This window comes from Metopolophium dirhodum, chromosome 4, assembly GCF_019925205.1.
Source record: "Metopolophium dirhodum isolate CAU chromosome 4, ASM1992520v1, whole genome shotgun sequence".
Taxonomy (NCBI): domain Eukaryota; kingdom Metazoa; phylum Arthropoda; class Insecta; order Hemiptera; family Aphididae; genus Metopolophium; species Metopolophium dirhodum.
Genome location: NC_083563.1, coordinates 22908601 through 22929098, shown reverse-complemented (window position 1 = coordinate 22929098; position 20498 = coordinate 22908601). Strand labels below are relative to the sequence as shown.

General features: G+C 31.1%; 1 protein-coding gene across 1 annotated transcript; it reads left to right on the top strand.

Annotated features, from left to right (window-relative positions):
- The first annotated feature begins 33 nt into the window (after positions 1-33).
- LOC132942437 (uncharacterized) lies at positions 34-10350 on the top strand. The gene is made up of 2 exons (XM_061010809.1): positions 34-2008; positions 9533-10350. The coding sequence occupies exons 1-2, from the start codon at positions 1943-1945 to the stop codon at positions 10145-10147; spliced, it is 681 nt and encodes a 226-aa protein (XP_060866792.1). The 5' UTR covers positions 34-1942; the 3' UTR covers positions 10148-10350.
- The last annotated feature ends 10148 nt before the right edge of the window (positions 10351-20498 follow it).

Below are 20498 nucleotides of genomic sequence, written 5' to 3'. Positions count from 1 at the left end.
TATGTCCTACAAATGTGTACAAGCAACTAAATGTACCTAATTTATCACTCATTTCGTAAGTATTACGTAGTCATAATATTTAAAGCCATACAAGAAACAAGAAAGTCTAAAGTCCTGTGAGATACCCTACAACTAGTTAGACTTTCAATATCCACAAATTGGAAGTATATTTCATTATATCCATACGTTTTATTTCAATAATTTGGTTTATATATTATTATGTAACCATTACACTTCGATTTCGTTCACACAATTTAAACGCCAAATGTATTGATTTTAATAATTTTGTTTATATAACACGTAAAATAAAATAAATAATAATTATTGAATCAAGAAGAGTCTCGTTAATCGAAACACAATATTCCCACAATCAGTCTTGCCTGCAAATTCGTTTTCGGTAATAATTATAATAAAGTACATTTATTGGTGCCGATCTATATTTCCTTAAATTGGTAGAACAAAACGCTATAAATCGGTATTTTTTTTAAATTGTGAGATAATACAATATTACCTACTATTATGAAATTAAAAACATTATCTACGCATGTATGAAATCTAAGCTTTTATTTATGAATTCCAATATTTCGATTATACACGTCACACTCCGATTCTACACTATAGGTGTCGCATTATTGTAACTCTGCTGTAAAATTAAATTAATGGATTAATTTTAAAATAATATTAATATGAAACATAATATAAATTCTCTATTTCCTATAAATGTATATTAAATAAACACTTTATCAATAAATATATATAATATTTTATATTTGTCCAAAATTTTTAGTATTTAGCAAAATCCATCATTAATTATAATTTAATACGTCCTATGTCAACCTACACTGTCAACACACACTAAAAATTTCACTTTTAACCGTGGAGAATAATGCTGTATACATAATACAATATTTACGAATGAGGTCAACGAACATATTCCAAGAATACAACGTGCACAGTGCATTCGAACAATATTATAGTACCTATAATAATATTACACATAAATAAAACAATAAAATAATTTTAAAACTGCAATTATTTCATTCAAATATGAATTTGCTCCAATAATACAAATTATTGCAAATATGAAATTTCTTAACAGAACTTAGAAGTACCCATCACATTCACTCGGCGTGTAGATAATTATTTTAATGTTTAAAGTTCAAACTCTATAATCACACCTGTCAAGTTCGGTACCACTTTACGAATTTGTTGTTAAATAACATAATAGGTACATACCTAATTATACATAAACTATAATTATTACTATAAGCAGGTTAGAAACAATAATGCAATTATTGCCATTTAGTGTACCCGAGGTACGTGTAAAAAAAATATTTTATTACATTATAATACCTATAGGTACGTCCTGCGCATAGTATATTATACTTCGTGTGTGCAGTTATATTTAAATCCTTAATAAGATGATTTTATACTATTGTTTTTCATGTAAATTTTCAATGATATATAGTTGCGTACCAATATAAAAAAAAAGTCTTGATCAGAGTGCAATAATCATAATTACCTATTTCTACATATTTTCCACAAATCGCAATACGTATAGATATTATCATACCAGCATTGATTATAGTTCATACAATTAATAATATGGTACCAGCCACTGTTGAAATCGCCGTACAAACAACAAAACAATTGGATATTGTTTAACAAACAACGTGATATACATAATATAATATAGTGATAAATCGGTTTTTTTTTTGTCTTTTATCTAATCCCGTTTGATAGTCGAATGACGATAGGCAATATACGTAAAGCAATATATACATAATATCATAACGAAATCCATCAAATACCGTACACGGTCAGCAAACGATCTATTTAGTATTCAGTCGACACGCACGCCGGTTGATAGGTAACGTAAATGAAATAATATTTGGTTCAATTTTTTTACACCCGTCCTAGCTCAGAAGAAGAAAAAAAAACTATGATCGTTTCCCGTCGTTTGCTGAGTGGTTTCCTGATGATCGCCTTAACCATGTCCGTCCTACACGTAAGCGCAACTATAAAAATTACAATACAATATATTATAACACCTATTGTGTTATACTCACTATTTATATTATACATATTATCATTTTTCTGACTTTTCTCTTTCGTCGGTCTTTATCTGCCATGGAATATTATTATTATTTATTACGAACTCATTAAATATTTTATGGAGAAAAGATGCAAACGAATTAAAATCATATGTATGATGTATACCTACACGAAATTCTACATAATACAACCATTAAATTTATTTCTCAGAATTCCGATATGAATAACAATATTGCATAATTTATGGCATTATATTTGTGTTCATTTACAGCAATGTCTTATATGAGATTATGACCGTCGATTTATGCTGTATACGAAATTTCACGTTTGTGAGTTTCATCTTAACTATATACCTACGAACTATAACGAGACTGTATAATATGTTAATATTGGTCCCATAATATTTTGGCGATGTATCACAAAAACAGTCAAATTATATATTTATACATTTCGTTTTTAACGGTTTTGCATCCGTCATATAAGACCAGATAAAGTAAATCTATCTCGAAGAGCCCGCTAATAAAATCTTATGAAATCTATATAAAGATTTTTTCTCACCCAGGTATTCGTAAAAATCGAGATAAACATCAAAATAATTTTGAACGATTGAAATAAACATCAACAAAACATATTTAGGTAAGCTAGGCATCAGAAATCCATTTTTGAATGCTCTAAATTATTATTTATGTTGATCTAAAATTAACTTTGGCTGAATAGACCATTAGTTCTGTATACAATTGTTTAGCTTAAACTTTCAAATTTAAAGTCGCCCATTTTATTCGCATTCCTGGAGCATCTCCTGTTTGGCCATTAATAAACATTAAAAGTATATTATGATTATAAAAGTTTATCATTTAATGAGTAATGACAGAACTCGACTTCTGGGTTAATATTAATCGGAGCTTGCGGTACAACAACTCGAACATAGTATATCAATATTTATGATTTTCTTGCAAATATTCTTATACCTAATAAGAAAAATGTTCAACATATAATAAATTGTAACAATATATATGTTGTGTAATATAATATCAAAATGTATACCATTAAAACATATTAGATATATGTCATAAATCCACTTTTTGTCAACTATAACCTATAGACGCCTACAGACAACACACTGATGACTATAGTCATGCATACGAAATATGACCGTCGTCGTATGTTAAACAGTGAAACGTAGAGACATAATATAGGTACAATGTACATACACGACTAACATATTTGCTTTTTATGAACGTACCTATAATATTTCATAGTTTAATTGTACACTTGTAACTATAATTACCTATGTGCATGAAAATATAATTTATCTTATAATATTGTGTGATATTGTAATATTATTATATCGTGAGATAACGCAGAAATTTGTATTGCACTTTACACAAAAACAAAATTCCTAGTGCGCTTTACGTTAACTGTAACGAGAACTACGCCATTGATAAGTACGCTACTTATATATTATATAAACAACGTTTAAATAAATATATACTTAACCTGTTAATATTCATATTTATGTATCAAGACTTTACTAGAAACCCAAACAATAAAGTTACAAAAGCAAACAAATAAACACGTCTGTGCCTATTAATTTTTATTTTTTAACTTAAAGTTAAACTTCTAGCATATACTTATACATTTACTATACCTATTTAATTGTATTGTATTTAAATGTAAAATCATTCATTGTCTTATGTGGAAAGTATAATTATTATAAACGCACAACTCACAATAAAACATGTAAATTATATTATTCAAGAAAGTCCTAATAACTTACTATGCTAACTCAGTTTTATATTAGTTAATTACTCTAAAATAATATACTATTATCATAATACATATCGTACAAATCTAGGTGCATTATTATTTACTTTTAACAAAGGTATATCCATAGGTATAACACAATATCATAAATTTTTTCCATTAAATTATTTATTTGGGTACATTTTTGAAAAATATTAGTTGTAAATGTTTAGACCTACTATATAATAATATTCCACAAATTTTAAACTTTCGAAATCGTTAGCTAAGTATTTCCTCAAGATTTAACTTAAATTAGTTTTAAAATGAAGGTAATTAAAATAAACTGTATAATATGCTTGTTCACACATCTAATAAGCGATCTTCAAAAATTTAATAATTCCTTAGACAGAAGTTTTCATGATTCATGATTTCTAAAATTACTTTTTAGTCGAAGCTAATTTTACTTATCTACGAATTTCCATAGTAGAATTTAAGTTTTAACACATATCAGTAGGTCAACAGTGATAACTTCACAATAAAACGAACAACGATAATTCGTAATAAACTAGGTAATAATATTACGTAATAACCAAGTACAAACTACGAACAACTGCGTCGTGCAGTATTCTCAAAGCTCGAATTCGTCGTTAACTACACCGTGTGCGCCTCTATAATTATAGAACTATACAGCGATAGTAATCGAGCAAAACCATTTCAATCTATACATTTCCGAAGGTTTGATACCATACTATTAAATAACTTTCGGCATTCGGATTTTTTGAAAATGTCGTGTTCCTATAGAAATGTTATTTTCAAACTTCCCTCATACCCCCCATCTGATCGTCAAGTTAGTCTGATGGCGCTGGTCAATGTATAAGATATACATATTTATATTGTACTTATATTCAACATAATATTATACTTGTACGTAGTTGTATTCAACATATTATTTTATGGCAGAGATGTGGTTACAGCGGTTGTTTAGTGGTAGAGACGCGTATAGTTTAGGACCGAGGTTTAGTCCAGTCGACGAGGGAGGTTTTAAAGGGAGCTTCCGCTCCGGAGTTGTTGTGGCGTGCGATTCACACGACTTTATGACGACGTTATAATATTATATTGTTCGCAGCAAGTGGAAAGTACGCAGGCGGTTCTGCAACGACCTTCGCTGGTACAGAATGTACTGCAGCAAGCATTGGCCATCGGAAAAAGGACGGTAGATTTGTTTTTCAAACCGGGGATGATGATACCGAAAAACCTTTTGACGAGCACGAGGAAGATTAGATTCAACACAATGTTGAACGGCTCCAGGAGGAGAAACCTAGCTAGAAAGCGTTTGATGAGGAAACGAATGAACGCCTTGGGAAGGAGGCCCACAACACTGCACTGACGTCTGGCCGATTATACTCAATATTCATTCAACAGTATTACCAATAATATAGTATTATATATCATATTGTGATGACTAATGACTCTCGTGATGTATTGTTTTAAATGTATAAACGGAACCATATCATTTGTTCGGGTTGAATTAATGTTTGCAATACAATTCACAATGTTCCTTTGTATGTGATGGACCTTGATCTAATAATCAATATTTTGTAGTGTATATCGTTTATTGTATTACGCACAAATGTTTATGTTTATAGTAGATATATGTATTTAAAATTTAAATTATTGTTTGTTTTTAAAAATACCATTACACGGAAGCATGAAATATCTAAATATTATTTTTAAAAATTTTGTTTTATGTAATACCTATAAATTTTGATTTTTGAATTAACTGCAAATGTACAATAAAATATATAATCTGCACGACAAACACTCGACGATATTATTGAAACTTATGTTTCACGAGAACAATATTTTTTCGTCAAACACGAACACGTAAAGGACTGTATTATTTTCGATTTAATATACGATTGTTTGAAACCAAAATGTTAAATTATCACGAAATTGTATTGCCGTATTGTTAAGCTAGAACATGCAAGAAGAAAAATAATAATATCATAACTTCAAATTACTTTATTATTCATGTTATATTCCTTATTTATACAAGTAGAATCACCGTGCATAATATAGCTATAGTTTGTGCCAAGTGTGCAGTCGCTTATAATATTCCGGATGAAACAATATTTTACTATTTTTTTTTTTATGTATATTTTTTATTCGATTCTTATTGTGCGTTATACTTATCAAAAATTACAATACAATGTACCTACGCTTTTTAAATACTTCTGGTTTAAACATGGACTGTATACGCCTTTATTTAGCGGTTGCTTCTAACCGTGCGTGCTATCGGAGACCCCGGCGCCGCAGGGGCGGCATTGATTAAAATCGATGTTTAGGTGTTGCCACACCCAGCTGGTATATTGGCATTTTCGGGGTTGATACCGAGTTGCGGTCGAGATTATATCAGGTAAAAAAAAAAATCCGAGTTGCGGTCGGGATCAAAACATATCAAAATATCAAAATATCAAAATAAATATCAAAATAGGTAAAAATCCTAGTTGCGGTAAAAAAATATGATTAATAATTATTATGTTTTTAATATTGACATAGTTACATATTATTATGCTAAATACAAAAATGAAACGGTCAAAATACGTTACGTCAAAATACAAATTTATAGTTAGTTTATAGTTACACTTACACATTAAATTATAATATAGTCACATTTTAAAATACAAAACACACATTCAACGAATAAAATTAATACATTTATAATATTAAACCAGTTCATATTTGTATGATACCTACACATTTCATCGAAAATTGGATAAGAGCTCATCGGATAATCGATAACCGGATACTGACCGCAATTAAGACGTTAATTTTACCTTCAATATTATTAAGACCGCAATTCGTCTATTGCGACCGCAACTCGGACAATACCATTTTCGGAATATTGTCAACGATGATAATAAGTAGGTATAATACAACCGTGAAAATCGCAAAGTGAAAACATCGTGACGGCAAGAAGGTTGTCACTTATCATATTTTGCGAGTTTAAAATATCATATACAAGCGCATAGCAACTGAATAAGTAGTTTACATTCAATTAAGGACAATCATGTTCGAAATAACGATGACAAACAAATCAGTTTAGGTACGGACAGAATTCAAGTCCTTTTACGGTCACTTAAATGCATTTAACTCTCAGTTCGACAATTGAACTAATCAATATAATTGTTGGCCATCATCACTTATCGCGTCGTGCGGAGATAAAATACAATACATTGTTGAAATTAAATAACAAAAGTCAAAAACGTTTGTATCATTTGAGAATTACGTTTGAAAATATTATTGACTAAAAAATAAGAATATTACTATAGCCATATGTCTATAGTATCGAATTAGTTACGACGTATTTGTTATGATTATGATGTAATTAATTGATATGAAACAAAATTATTATAGTATTGATTTATAAGTTACCAACTCGATACGATTTAGCGCATGTTAATTGTTAATATATTATGCAATACCACAGATGTATAGAATAAAGTAATAAACTTGATTGCTGACTGTGATACAGCGTCTGTGTAATATTGATTGAAGCTATTGGCCGCCGTTTTAATTGAGGCCAATGTTCGTTGTCACTCATGTTTATAAATATTATAAGATATAACATAAAATAATTTGTATTTAAAAATTATCATTTTTCTAAATTTATTTATTATTAACATTAAATAAGTGCAATAGGACCCCATCGGCCTCTTTTTAAATGGCGGATAGGTACTATTAATTGGTATTTTAATGTTTCTGATGGATTCGTGAAAATTTTTTTAACCACAAATATTACTAGTTGGTCAAGGCTTTTTTTATAGCTATTGCTTAAACGAAATGTTACAAATTGAAATATAAAAATACCACTAACGTTAACCACCATTTATTGGCTATTAATTTCTATCAAGGTTGTAAATATGTAAAAAGTATCTGAGAACAGCGCCTCGACAAAATCAATCATCGATAGAATTTATTTATCTTCTTTAGATGTTTAAAGCGTCTGTCGCGAGAAGTGTACCTAACAGAATTGTGCGTGAATCGGCGTGAACATAATATTTATCTATTCTGTGATATTGTATTTGAACGTCTATCAATTTTAATGAAATGTATATTACGTACAATAATACCAGTTATTATTTATTGATTATCACTAGTTATTATAATAATAAGTTATTGGCTCCGTGGACTAATTTTTTTTCTGGTGGTGGCCGGTGGAGGGGCACTGGACTGGCGATGAAAATTAGTGGTTTATCATATTTATATTGCCTGAAATATAGATATAATACGCAGATATATTGAATAAATCGTAACTATAACCTCGTTTATAAAATATGCATATTTAGATAAATTAGATTTTAAAAAGAGGAAAAATAGGTAACCGCTCTGCTGCACTGCAGTACTCGAGTGTACTTCGTCATTGGGTAAATCATTACTAAGTATATAATTGTATTGCTGTACTGAAGTAATTAATTTTACTATTAGTCAGTTGAATTAATTTTTGACGAAAACATTGTATTTTAAAATATCATTGTGTGTGTATAGTATAATAAAATATTCAAGTACCTACCTGCGAATAATATTTTTAAATTACAAAAAAAATAAATACTGAAATTGTTATTCTTTGTTTAAATATCTTATTTCTTCCAAATTTTAACTTAAAATGCCTATAAAAAAATGGTTTCAATAAATATTTTAAATTTTTTGATTCCAGCAATAAAAAATTTAATTGGAACCTTGTACTTATTAAATTTTTAAGCTATAATTTTGAATATTTTGTAAATTTTTAATCACAAAATTATTTGTAAATATTCGTGATTTTGACTATACATTTTTATTAAAAAAATCGTGCCTATCTATCTTTAATATTTTTAAATAACTATAGTACAAATTTACCAGAAATTTCGTATTAAATTTTCGAGTTTTTGGACTACAATTAGATCCAGTTTTCTACCAGAAACCAACCCTTAAGTTGACTTAAAATCTAACAGTCACAAATGGTGATGACAGACGGAAAAAAACACACATCATTGTAAAATCAATACATCCATTGCTCCGCTCAGAGTCCAACAATGTAGGTCATTTTCCTGTTAAGCAATTTGCACGAATACCACGAACTCTATACTAATAATTGTGACGTGTTGAACACTATTTGATCTGATCCAATTGTTACGTGTCCAAGAACGCTGCATTTTTAAGGTCACTTTAAAAACAATACCAACAAATATTCTATCCCAAAACCCTAAAATTGTGATTTATCGTTTGCACGGAAAGGTTTGCACAGCCAACCAAAAATTTGCGGAGTGGCCTTTGGTGTATGGATTCTGTCTACATGTCCATCATGGCATAGAACTCAAAAGTATCGACTAGGTCCTATTTACAATTTATTTCCTATTTATTAACAACACTCAGAGTTGAATATTGAAGCATTATTGCTATACAACTCCAAAAGGTTAAGACAGACACAAAAACCACACGCACACACACACATTGTAAAACCGAATACCAATAGATTCATCGCTTCGGTTATATCTGAAATAAAAATTTCGATGTTAAGATTTGAATGTTCCATTAACGTCGTAAAATATTATAAACATATTATCGAGCTGATAAAAATAAAAATGTCTAATGAATAATGATAATGCGCCATTTTATGGGGCCTCCTAATTATTTTTCGCACCGGGGCCCACAAAGCGTAGTTGTGGCACTACTGTTATGGTTTTTTCCTTAGAACGCGACGGTCGCATCCGCAAGCGGAAACGATGGCGGCGGCGGTGCAGGTGGTGGCAGTGTCGTTGATGGTGGTGAAGGCGTAACGCCGTCACCGTCGCTGATGGACCGAGTGTCGGGCGTAATGGACAGCGTCAAGATGCAGGCGTCCGAGACGCTTGACGGGGCGGGAGCCGCGGCCGGGAACGCGGCGTCCGTGCTCAGTCGCCTCCAACCGAGCGTGACCAAGCCGATATCGGAAATCGGCGGCGGCGGCGGAATTCGTATTACTGAGAAGAAACTGCCGTCAGGCGACAACGCGCTGGGGCGGCTGCAGGAGACCAAGGGGCGCACCGTGGCCGCGGCCAAGAAGGTGATGGACGAGACCATACACAAGCTGCAGTCGACCGTGAGTGACATACGGCGGACGGTCAGCGGCGATGACCGGGACGACGTCGGCGGTGACCGGAGAATCAGCAACGCGCTGGACAGCCTGCTCCGGGCCGTCGGCACGGAGGGCAAGGCGGTGTTCGAGTACGCGTCCGACGTCATCAATGAGACGGCCGACCGTGCCAAGGCGGCTGTCGACAAGGCCCAGCAACAACAAAAGCCGGTGCGACAGCCGAACCAACAATGATTATAATTCATAATAATTAAATACTATTATAATATAATTATTTCGCGTTACATGACACTGTTTGCGAGTATACGTCATAATACTATAAAAAATATTTTATACCAATAAAAACAATTGTCCGTTTAATAATAATTGTACATTTAGTAATTAATAATTATTAATAATATTTTACTGTTTTACAATATATTTGTATAATAATATTATTTCTATGAATATTTGTGACTTAGTTTTGCATTCCTATAACATGGCCGTACATGTAATAATCTTACAATATTTTTTAGGTAATAATATTATATTATTCAGACACGGCTTGTGACAATAATAACAATTCGTCTCATAATAATATATGAATGGAATTAAATTTAAAAAAGTACTTACCAAATCGTATCCACCTATGATACAGGGGCTGTTAAAAAATTCACCAATCGCACGTGCATATCAATACATGATAATATTACCTAGGTATATACAGTGAAACCTCGATAACTCGAACGTCTATAAGACGAATTTTCGATAACTCGAAGGAATATCTTCGCCCCTGCATTTCAATAAGTAGACACAATTTTTTCTATAATTCGAATTTTTTTTTCGCCTCCAACCGATTCGAGTTATCGAGGTTTTACTGTATAATATTATATTATGCGGTTCAGTTCAAAGCAACGCGATGGTTTATCCACCACAGTTAATGAATTGTACAACTATATTGATCAAATGCACATTTTATAATTTACCTTTACCTATGTAATAATATTATATAATACAATATAATGTAGCATAATGTATGATCTTATTTGACTACGTATACGGGCATTATGCTCTTCAATTATACCAAGATATTAAGGGAACGTGAGGATTGATTGTTCAGTCAGAAAATTGACACGTGAATGTTTGTTACTCAATTACACATATACATATTGATATTATTTACCAGCGTGTTGGGTACTGGGCAACACTGGCATTCTCATCTTTTTGAAAGGGGTGATATGAATTTTTGACTATTCTCAGGCCACGTTATATAGCAGTACATACAGTTTTATTTCTTTATCATATAATTTTTTTATAAAACAAAAATAATTCAAAGGGAGAGGAATATGACACATTGGTACCCTCATACCCCCGTGAGTAACGTTTTCTGAGTTACGAGAAACATTGTTCTAATTTTTTCAATCCTTAGTTAAAAAAAGTGACTATTTAATACATTTTTAACTATAAAATAATTTTATAATATTCGTGATTTTGAAAAATTGTTGTCAAAATTAAACTTTAAACGTCATGTTTGCGTAGGTATACACAGGTATACTTAATAAATTTAAAATACTATTTAAATAACTTATCAAGTAGCTTTTATTACATTTTTGAAATGTTTGACACGGTAAAACATCATAATTGATTCTTATAAAAAAATGTGTATAAATAGCTGAACAAAAGTAAAAATATATTTTTAAATTTATACTATCTAATGACACATATAGAAAAACTAATATACATTTTTTATAAAAATTTCAAGTATTTACTTTTGTCATTCGGTTTTGAATTACAACAAAATAAGAAAATCATGTCGAAAAAATGTCAAAAAAATCGAACTTTAAACGCTCATAAAAATTAATTTGACATTTCGGCGGTATACTTTTTTTTATTATTAAAGAAAAAAGGTACTAAGGTAGGTATCTGAAATCTTATTTTAAATTTTCAAATATTAGATATAAAAATCAAAATTTTATTAATTTTAACATTTGAAACAGTGAATTTGTAATTTTAACTTTTGGTTTTTGGAGGCCCCTAGATTGGAAGCTTGTATACATTTCACACCTTGTATAGGTGCCCAATTTTCGCGGCACTATTAGTTACTGTCTAGTGTCTTATAAGATGGTGACAACACATGTGAGTGAGACATCTTCTAAAGAAATTCATACTCGTTGTCCGTTAGTATGATATAAATAATACATATACGTTGTAAATACCATTATTTAACTGTATTCTAATTATATACATGATGACTAGATACTAGATAGTGCACCGTGGCAAGTGTAATAAAATATTAAAATCTGTTTTGATATACGACAAATTAAAAAACTTAAAACCATTCGACTTCAATCATGAGTCTCTGCAGTATTATGATGTATTGAGTGTATAATATTAATTTAAATACATTTTTCCGACGACCAAAATGAGACTGAGACAAGAACCTTCAATATTTATTCTTATTCCTACGGAGATTTCAATTCCGTTCACTATACAAGTATTTGGTTATAGCTTTATAAATTACTTTCTCGAAGTAGGGGGAGAGGAAGAATTTGTGAATTTCCACACAGATACAAATATAAAATCGCTAAATAATCAAATAATTATAGTACATTTTTTGGTATTTAATAAGTAGATCATTTTTTATAAATAACTAAAATGAGTCTTACTTGTATGTTATATAAGACTATCATCAACAATAAATAGATAATAATAACTTATATTCGGGTGTCAGTGATAAATAGATATTGTTATACATTTGTAAAATAAAATATTTTACTACGCATTATATTATAAGTTGTTGTTTCTAACGTGTAAGCATTAATCGTTTATATTTCAGTGTGCTGTTTGCCAAAAATTGGAAACATTTCGAGTTATGAAACAACATTTAGAGGATCTAATGGCAGGTAAAACAAACGTCATGCTTGACGATCATTCAAACTTTAAGACCAAGATCCAAAGTCCGATCAATGATTGGAATAAGGAAGCCACTGAGGCTATCCAACATGGTACAAATGTATTAATGGACTCGTTTCGGTTGACTGATGAAGCTATTCAAAAGTCCACTAATAGTGTTAAATCAGACATCGAAGATGACAAGAAAACCAAAAAAGTAACGTGAATGGTTTGACTATTGCATTGAATAAATTCATGTTTTACTTTTTTTTTTTAGTAAAATATAATATACATTATTATTATTATTTTGAAAAAGTTATGGTAAATAATAATATATGAAAAAAACGTTTTGTTGCGTTATATTATTTAGAATAAATACTTCAATATTTATTAATTGTCCAACAATTTAATTTTAAGTACCCTTTGTGAACACTTTCTGGAATTTATCCAGCCTTGTTAAGAATACTTTTCAAATGTATTCAAATACTTTCTTTTAAAAGTATTTAAATATAAATACAAATACATTTTTTTAAGTTCAATAAATGAATAATTAATAATCAATATTTAAATCAACTCAATAACAAGCCGATTAACCAATACTACCCACGCCATGAAATACTGTTATTGAATAGTTTCTTTAATCAAGCCAACCAAACCCTCTTATGTATCCCTCCATCTATTGTGCTTATTGTAAAAATATTTTATACAGATTGTACAAATTAAAATAAATATGACTAAAAAATTTCAATAACATTAATACCAAAACTTGTATTTAAATTATAAACTACTACCACACTACCACAGTACCACCCATTAAATAAGAAGAAAGATATTTAAAAGATCAAGATAAATGCCAATCCAACCAGTGGTGGTCAGTGTCTTGTACTCTTGTATGCCATGCTACAATATGGGAGTGAGGAGCCGACGAGGGTTTCAGTGCTTAGTCATTCAGTTATCTGCTTGTATTTTGGCGAAACCTTATTTATAAATTATCAGAAGTTAGAAAAATTTTAAAATAATATTGTAGAAACAAAATTTTAAATAGTACATTCCAAAATATTAGTAATTGGAATTTGGATTAGACCACGTGAGTTAAAAAAAGTATTTAGTATTCTAGAATAAAAATACAAATAAAAAGTATTTTTTAAGTATTTAAAATACATTGGTCAAAAAGTATTTAAATACAAGTATTCGAATACTTAACAAGACTGAATCTATCCAACGTAACAAACATAATTTAGGTACCTAATAATAATAATAAATAATTAGTTGTACACTATTTCAAGATCACAAAATATAGTAGGTATAATTTAGTATAAAATATAGAATATTAATCATTAATGCATATTACATTATTATTTAATATTTAACAATAAAGGATATATCACATAGCGCTATCTATGAATTTGTTAATGGAATCATCAACAATTTAATCATACTATTATTTTTTTCAATCGATAAAGTAAGTTAAAATATATTATGAACTTACTATGAAAATTGTATAATATGTCAATAAATTATCTAATTTATTATGAGTTACGTCATGATCATACTGTATAGTAATATACTTTTGTCACGCCTGCACCGAAAGTTTGGTTTTCGATAGCGGTTGAACATTGGCGCAACTAGGGAGGGGAGGGCTTAGCCCCCCTGACTAAGATTTAGTCCCCCCCACAAATATCCCTTATTGATTTAGATATAAGCTCCCTATGGGTTATTTTAAATAAATAGTTTTGTTAGCCCCCCCCCCCCAGAATTTTAACCCTAGTTGCGCCTATGCGGTTGAAGCATTGGAAAGCGTCATTGTTCCGTCCAGCGGGCGGTAAAGTGGGAATCCCTAATAGTGCAGGGTGGTAAAGTGGAAATCCCAAAAAGTGCCGGGTGATAAAGTGGAAATCCCCAAAAGTGCTGCGCGCGCATTTCACGCGTGACGCGCGTATACCCTGCACAGTCACTGAAATCTATACCACGGTCGTCTGTTCCTTACAAATTATAAACTTTTGGTTACATCTCATAATCATATTATAACCTCCATGCGTGACGCTTAAAATAAATAAAACCAAATCTTTTCTTTCATGAAATATTGTTGTCGTAGAATTATAGTCTAGTTGTTGCATAGATCCCTGCATTACCTTTGCCGTGATCGATGAATGCAGAGGCGTGACAAAAAATAGTATGTGTGATTCGAGCGGGAAGGCAATTTCAGTCTTGGGCGAAATGCGGCACCCGCGACTGAAATAGCTCACTTCCCGCCCTTGCCACACAATATACTATAATAGTTCCATTTGATTAAGTACGAAAAAGCTAAAAGGTGTAAATTCAGGTAGGTATTCCTAACCTTATAAAATAATAGGTAGCTTCTCTAATACCTAATAGCCAATAGCCAATAGCTATATAACGTTTTATAACAATGAAACAATTTTAAAAAGCTGGTAAGTAGATGGTCCTCTGCCATACAGTAAGTATATCAAAATCAAATGTTCGTAATTTTGGAGAATTTCGTACAAATTTAAACTTTAAATGCTTGAAAATGAAATGTGATGATTTCTTTTTGGTATTTTTTAAATGTTGTTTAAAATTTTAAACAAGTGGAAGTATGAACATTTCCAACGAATACTGTCATAAATCATAATTAACATTATAATTATGTTCAGAACTTAAATGCACAAATTAATAATTATGAAGTTGAATTCACTATCATAATATGTTAGGGCATTGTATACTAAATTATAGTATAAAATGCCCTAAAATAAAAAAATATCAAAAAATACACAATATATCAGTATATCAGTTATTTACAGTTTAAAAAGTAATAAAAACAATTTTTTTCAGAATATCCAATATTTGTTAAAACAAAATTGCCTATATTAAACCCCTTAAAAAATGGTTATGAAAAAGATATGTCTTCTTGAAAATATATAATTTTATAGCAAACGACAATACCATATGGATTTTTTTTTTAAAATTGCATTGACAGTGAGTTCCTGAAATAAAATTTCCCCCGGAACGGAACCTAATTAAATTGACTATACTCATCAGTCATCATATTCGTTATAGTGACCACTGACCTGTGTGTACGGATCGGGGTACGCGAATATGTGCCGCCTGTGACTATTTTGATGATAAATTATTACACTGTCTTAAATTAATAATAATAATTATTATATCTCAAATTTCTACAGTTGCTTACAGACCGTATACAATTCTTTACAATACACTAATACGTGTATCCTGCAGGATGTTCAAGTAGGGTACACCACATAAGGCGTATGCACCTGCGCAAGAACATACGGCTAAAAAACAAGAAGGAACCGCCAAGACGAAAGAAAAAATTAATGTAATGACTAATGGCACGACCAGACCGACATCGATAAGAATGTGGATTTCTGTATATAATAGTAAATAATAATCTCTATGGCCCCGATGCGGGTAAAAAATGTTGGCCCTTTTATTATTGCCGATAGGTTTGTCTTATGGACCGTAATGTACATTATATATATATATATATATAGGTTAGGTAACACAGCACCTTATAGACACTCAATTATTGTCCATACGGTCTACGGGACCAACCGTAACGAATGCGTGGTGGATTGGATATTATATTATTATGATTTATGAAAGGTTAAAGAACTAAAAGATCTATATATACAAAAAATGTACAATGATTAACCGAAAAAATTAATTTGCCCAAAAAAATCTCATTACTTCTTACCGTGCTAACTATTTCATCGAAAAAACCAAATATTAGTTGGATACCTATTTATAAGTGTAAATGTAAATTGCCAATCAACTTAAAATGTATTTTATTACCTATTGTTGTATTTACAATCTATTATTACTTTATTGAAATTAATTAAAATGCCAGTACTGTTAATATTATGTCACTATCACAGTATCACTTTATAAAAGCAATATTTTTAATTCGTTTTTGACAAAAAAAAGAATTAAAACGTTATTTGACGTATATGACGTGTATTACTAGAATTACTTTTAATATTTTATAAATAATTTAATTATAAATGTATAATCCGTACTCATATGTTTCATATTACAATATTTCTTATTGTTTAGTTGTATATTTCTTTATCTTGGATCAAATGGCCAATGGGTTAATAACGTAAAACGCAGATATATTGATAAGACACACTAGTGTGCACACCAGTAGCTACACACATAACGCTTTTAGGACGTTTTATATAAACGTGTATGATTCATGGGTAAGGGGAAACATGCATGGAATAAGAAGGGCATGGAAAAAAGATATGACAAAACGATACACCGGAGAGCCTTTCGGATACGTAGTAAATATAGGTACAGAATATCTGGATTGGTTCTAAGCCATATTAATAGTTCCTTTAATAAATTACTAATAACATTTTATAATTTGATTACGTGTCCAGAGCTATGTCAGCTCAGTTTTTACTGTTTTAGTATAAAAACTTGTCTTACAGGAAAAACTCTCACGCCTTGTGAAATGGTCAGATTTCAATAAAATATTCCTTATTTGAAAAATGAAGACTTTAAAATTTACTCAGATAATATTGGACCCTTATTTCAAAAAGTCTAATTAGAGAATAGAGAGGGGTGCATAGAGGATTGGAGCTCTTTTTATTTTTTTTTCGTGCCCTAACAATTTTTTTTACTGGGCAATGGGGACGACACAAAAGCTAATGTCCAATTTGCCCAATTTATTTTTCTTCAATTAATGTGGACTTATTTTTTTGCCAATGTTACTGCATTGTTATTTTAAACAAATGTATTGGACAAATGTAATAAATTTTACAATATTTAATATTTTCGATTTTATTTCATACAAGTGTGTTTATTTATAGTAACACATCTGTACGGCATTAACCATTCATATAATATAATAGTCATGCAGATTGCAGGTTGCGGTGACCCACTACATCCATATCCAACGATTCTTCTCTCTCTCTGATCACAATAATAATTCTTTCATTCCTATATTACTTATGTTATACGTTTTACTGTTTTAGGTATTATTGATCGTTGTTATTGAACTTTTACTTTTTTTACTAAATGTATGAACTGAATTAAATGAATACCTAATATAGGTACCTATATAGTATATTTATTAATATACAGTAAAAGCAGTGTATACTAATACTATTTAAAAACATGTAGTGATGCCTGTGGGGTGCGTGGGGCTTTAGGTACCCTCCGCTTTCACGAGTTTGTGTTAAATTGCACTGTTAATTTTCACACATTATGCACTTGAAACGCGCTTTATACATTTTTAGATTCAGCTGTCATCTACTTAATTTTCCGAACCGAAAACTAGATTGCATAATATTTGCACATTATTAAAAAAAACACATCGTCGTAAAACCATGTGCCGACATCGCTCCGCTAAGAATCTTATACGAAAAACCGGAATATTTATACAAAACCAGTTTTTGGTTTTTTATTGTAAAACATAAATGATTAACCGTAGAAACTTGAACTGTTCACCAAGTATTTATTTTATATTCGCACTTTCTAGACATGATATTATAATTTTCAATACATTTTGAAAATGTTTTGTTTGAAAAAATTATTTAAACACAAAAACCATCGAAAATCTGCGCCTGTGGTACCTCGAGACAACCGAATGGACGTCGATGACACTTCAAATTTGCAGGTACCTAAAACCAACGCGAATATAATCATCACAGCTCGAACCTGCATTGGCATCGTATTTGCATATTACATCGGACACGTGACACCAGTCTCGGCACTTAGCAATGATAGTTGAGTATAGCCGGCAACGATGTTATATATTATGTTTTTGGTTTATTATATTATATATTTATATTATTATGTAACATGTAATTCGCACGATCACACGTAATTCCAGCAAAACGATATACCTATTGATTAACACCTGCCACGGTGGATCGTCAATTTTATTCGTTCGTCGATATCGGATCTACGCATACTGCATAAATACGAATCATATTCCTTTTCTGTGAGCGCGACTACACGATTATTTTTAATCTAAACGATTTTCCCTGTATTTTCTTGTCTGTGTTCTATCATATTTTAACGGATAGAATCAGCTCGCGTGTGTATATAATAGCCAATAGGCCACTATGTTATAAAATATTCGATATCGTAACACACTTAAATATATGCCTCCACCGCTATATATATACAAACATAAAACATATATTATATATTATAATATGCACGTAAAAAGTAAACGTTATGCATACCGTATAATCTAAATAATATATTATATAGGTTACGTTTTCAATAACTCGTAGGTTTATTTTACATATTTAATGTGTACCTATCAATAAACGCACATCCTCGATGGCCTCTGACTTTATCCTTTCCTACATATTATTATATAATTTGCCTATGCAGCTTGGTAAATCGTTATACATATTACATACTGTTTTTTTTTTCAGTTCTACACCTTCTACTATGCCTATGACTATATACACATTTTTAACTAATTGTTCTATAAACGTTTCATGGGATTTCCGTCTTATCGATTTTTCTACAACTATAACTCATACGTATTCGCCATATCATACTATGTGTCCGCCAAAACTGGGTACACTCTATAGCTCAGTTTCCTACATTATTTGGTACTTTATACATATTTTAGAATTATTCTGGAAGATTTATGGTCCAATAATATAGTTCCATGTCCCGCAAACAGAATTCAAAATCCACACACTTGATTGACGCACGGTCCGACCAAGACGCGGGCGGACCCTGATGACAGGAGAGATCATCGTAAGGCTTAGCCGTCGGTAGGTGGGTATTCCCTATTTGCCGCCTTAATATCCACAACTGTCGGACGCCATCTCCGGCTTTGACAACGAACGCCGAACCAACACACTCACGGCAGCTTCAGTTACACTGTTACAGTATATTATATTACTGCGACGATTTACGAGTTAAGGAATCAATCGGTATCCAAGTCCCAATAGGTATGGTCTCCGGACTTTCACCTGCTCACATCAACCCACGGATTTTTTTCGGAGGTGGCTTCAACAGGAGATATAATACCGAACCAAACCGAACTTTAAAAAAAAAAAATAAAACGATGTTAATTTACGTTATTTATTTTATTGTTTTCATTTCTTTCTCACAACTTTATTTCATTAGGTATATATTTTAAAACCTACCTTTTTATTTAAAAAAAAATACTTCTATGAATAAATTAAGTAAATTAAATTCGGTTTGAAAGTTAATATTATCACTAGGTAGGTGCATTATGATATTACAACACACACACATAAACATTTTACAGTGTAAAACAACAGGTAACATTAGGTCATCATTGTAAAAACGTCGATATGCGAGAGACATTAGATATAACACGCTCTTGTCGACAACAGCGCTTTACAACACACGCCTACACCTGTGAACAATATAGGCAGGTAGATGCCTTACACCACACACCTATTTATGTGCATTTGAACATTTCTATACATTGCATTATACAATATCATATTGGTATTACGTTATTGTAATAGGTATTATTATTATTATTTTCAGTTTTGATATAATTATTTAAATATTATGCCACCCCATTTGAATACAACGCGGCGCGTCAACGACGACGTTTCCGCCGCCAAACTCTGGCGGTCGGCTCGCACGGAACTGGGTGACGTTACGCGGGCGGCGGGACCCCCCAGTTAGCGCCCGTCCGTCCGTCTCACGATTATATATTATAATAATATCGCGACGAGCC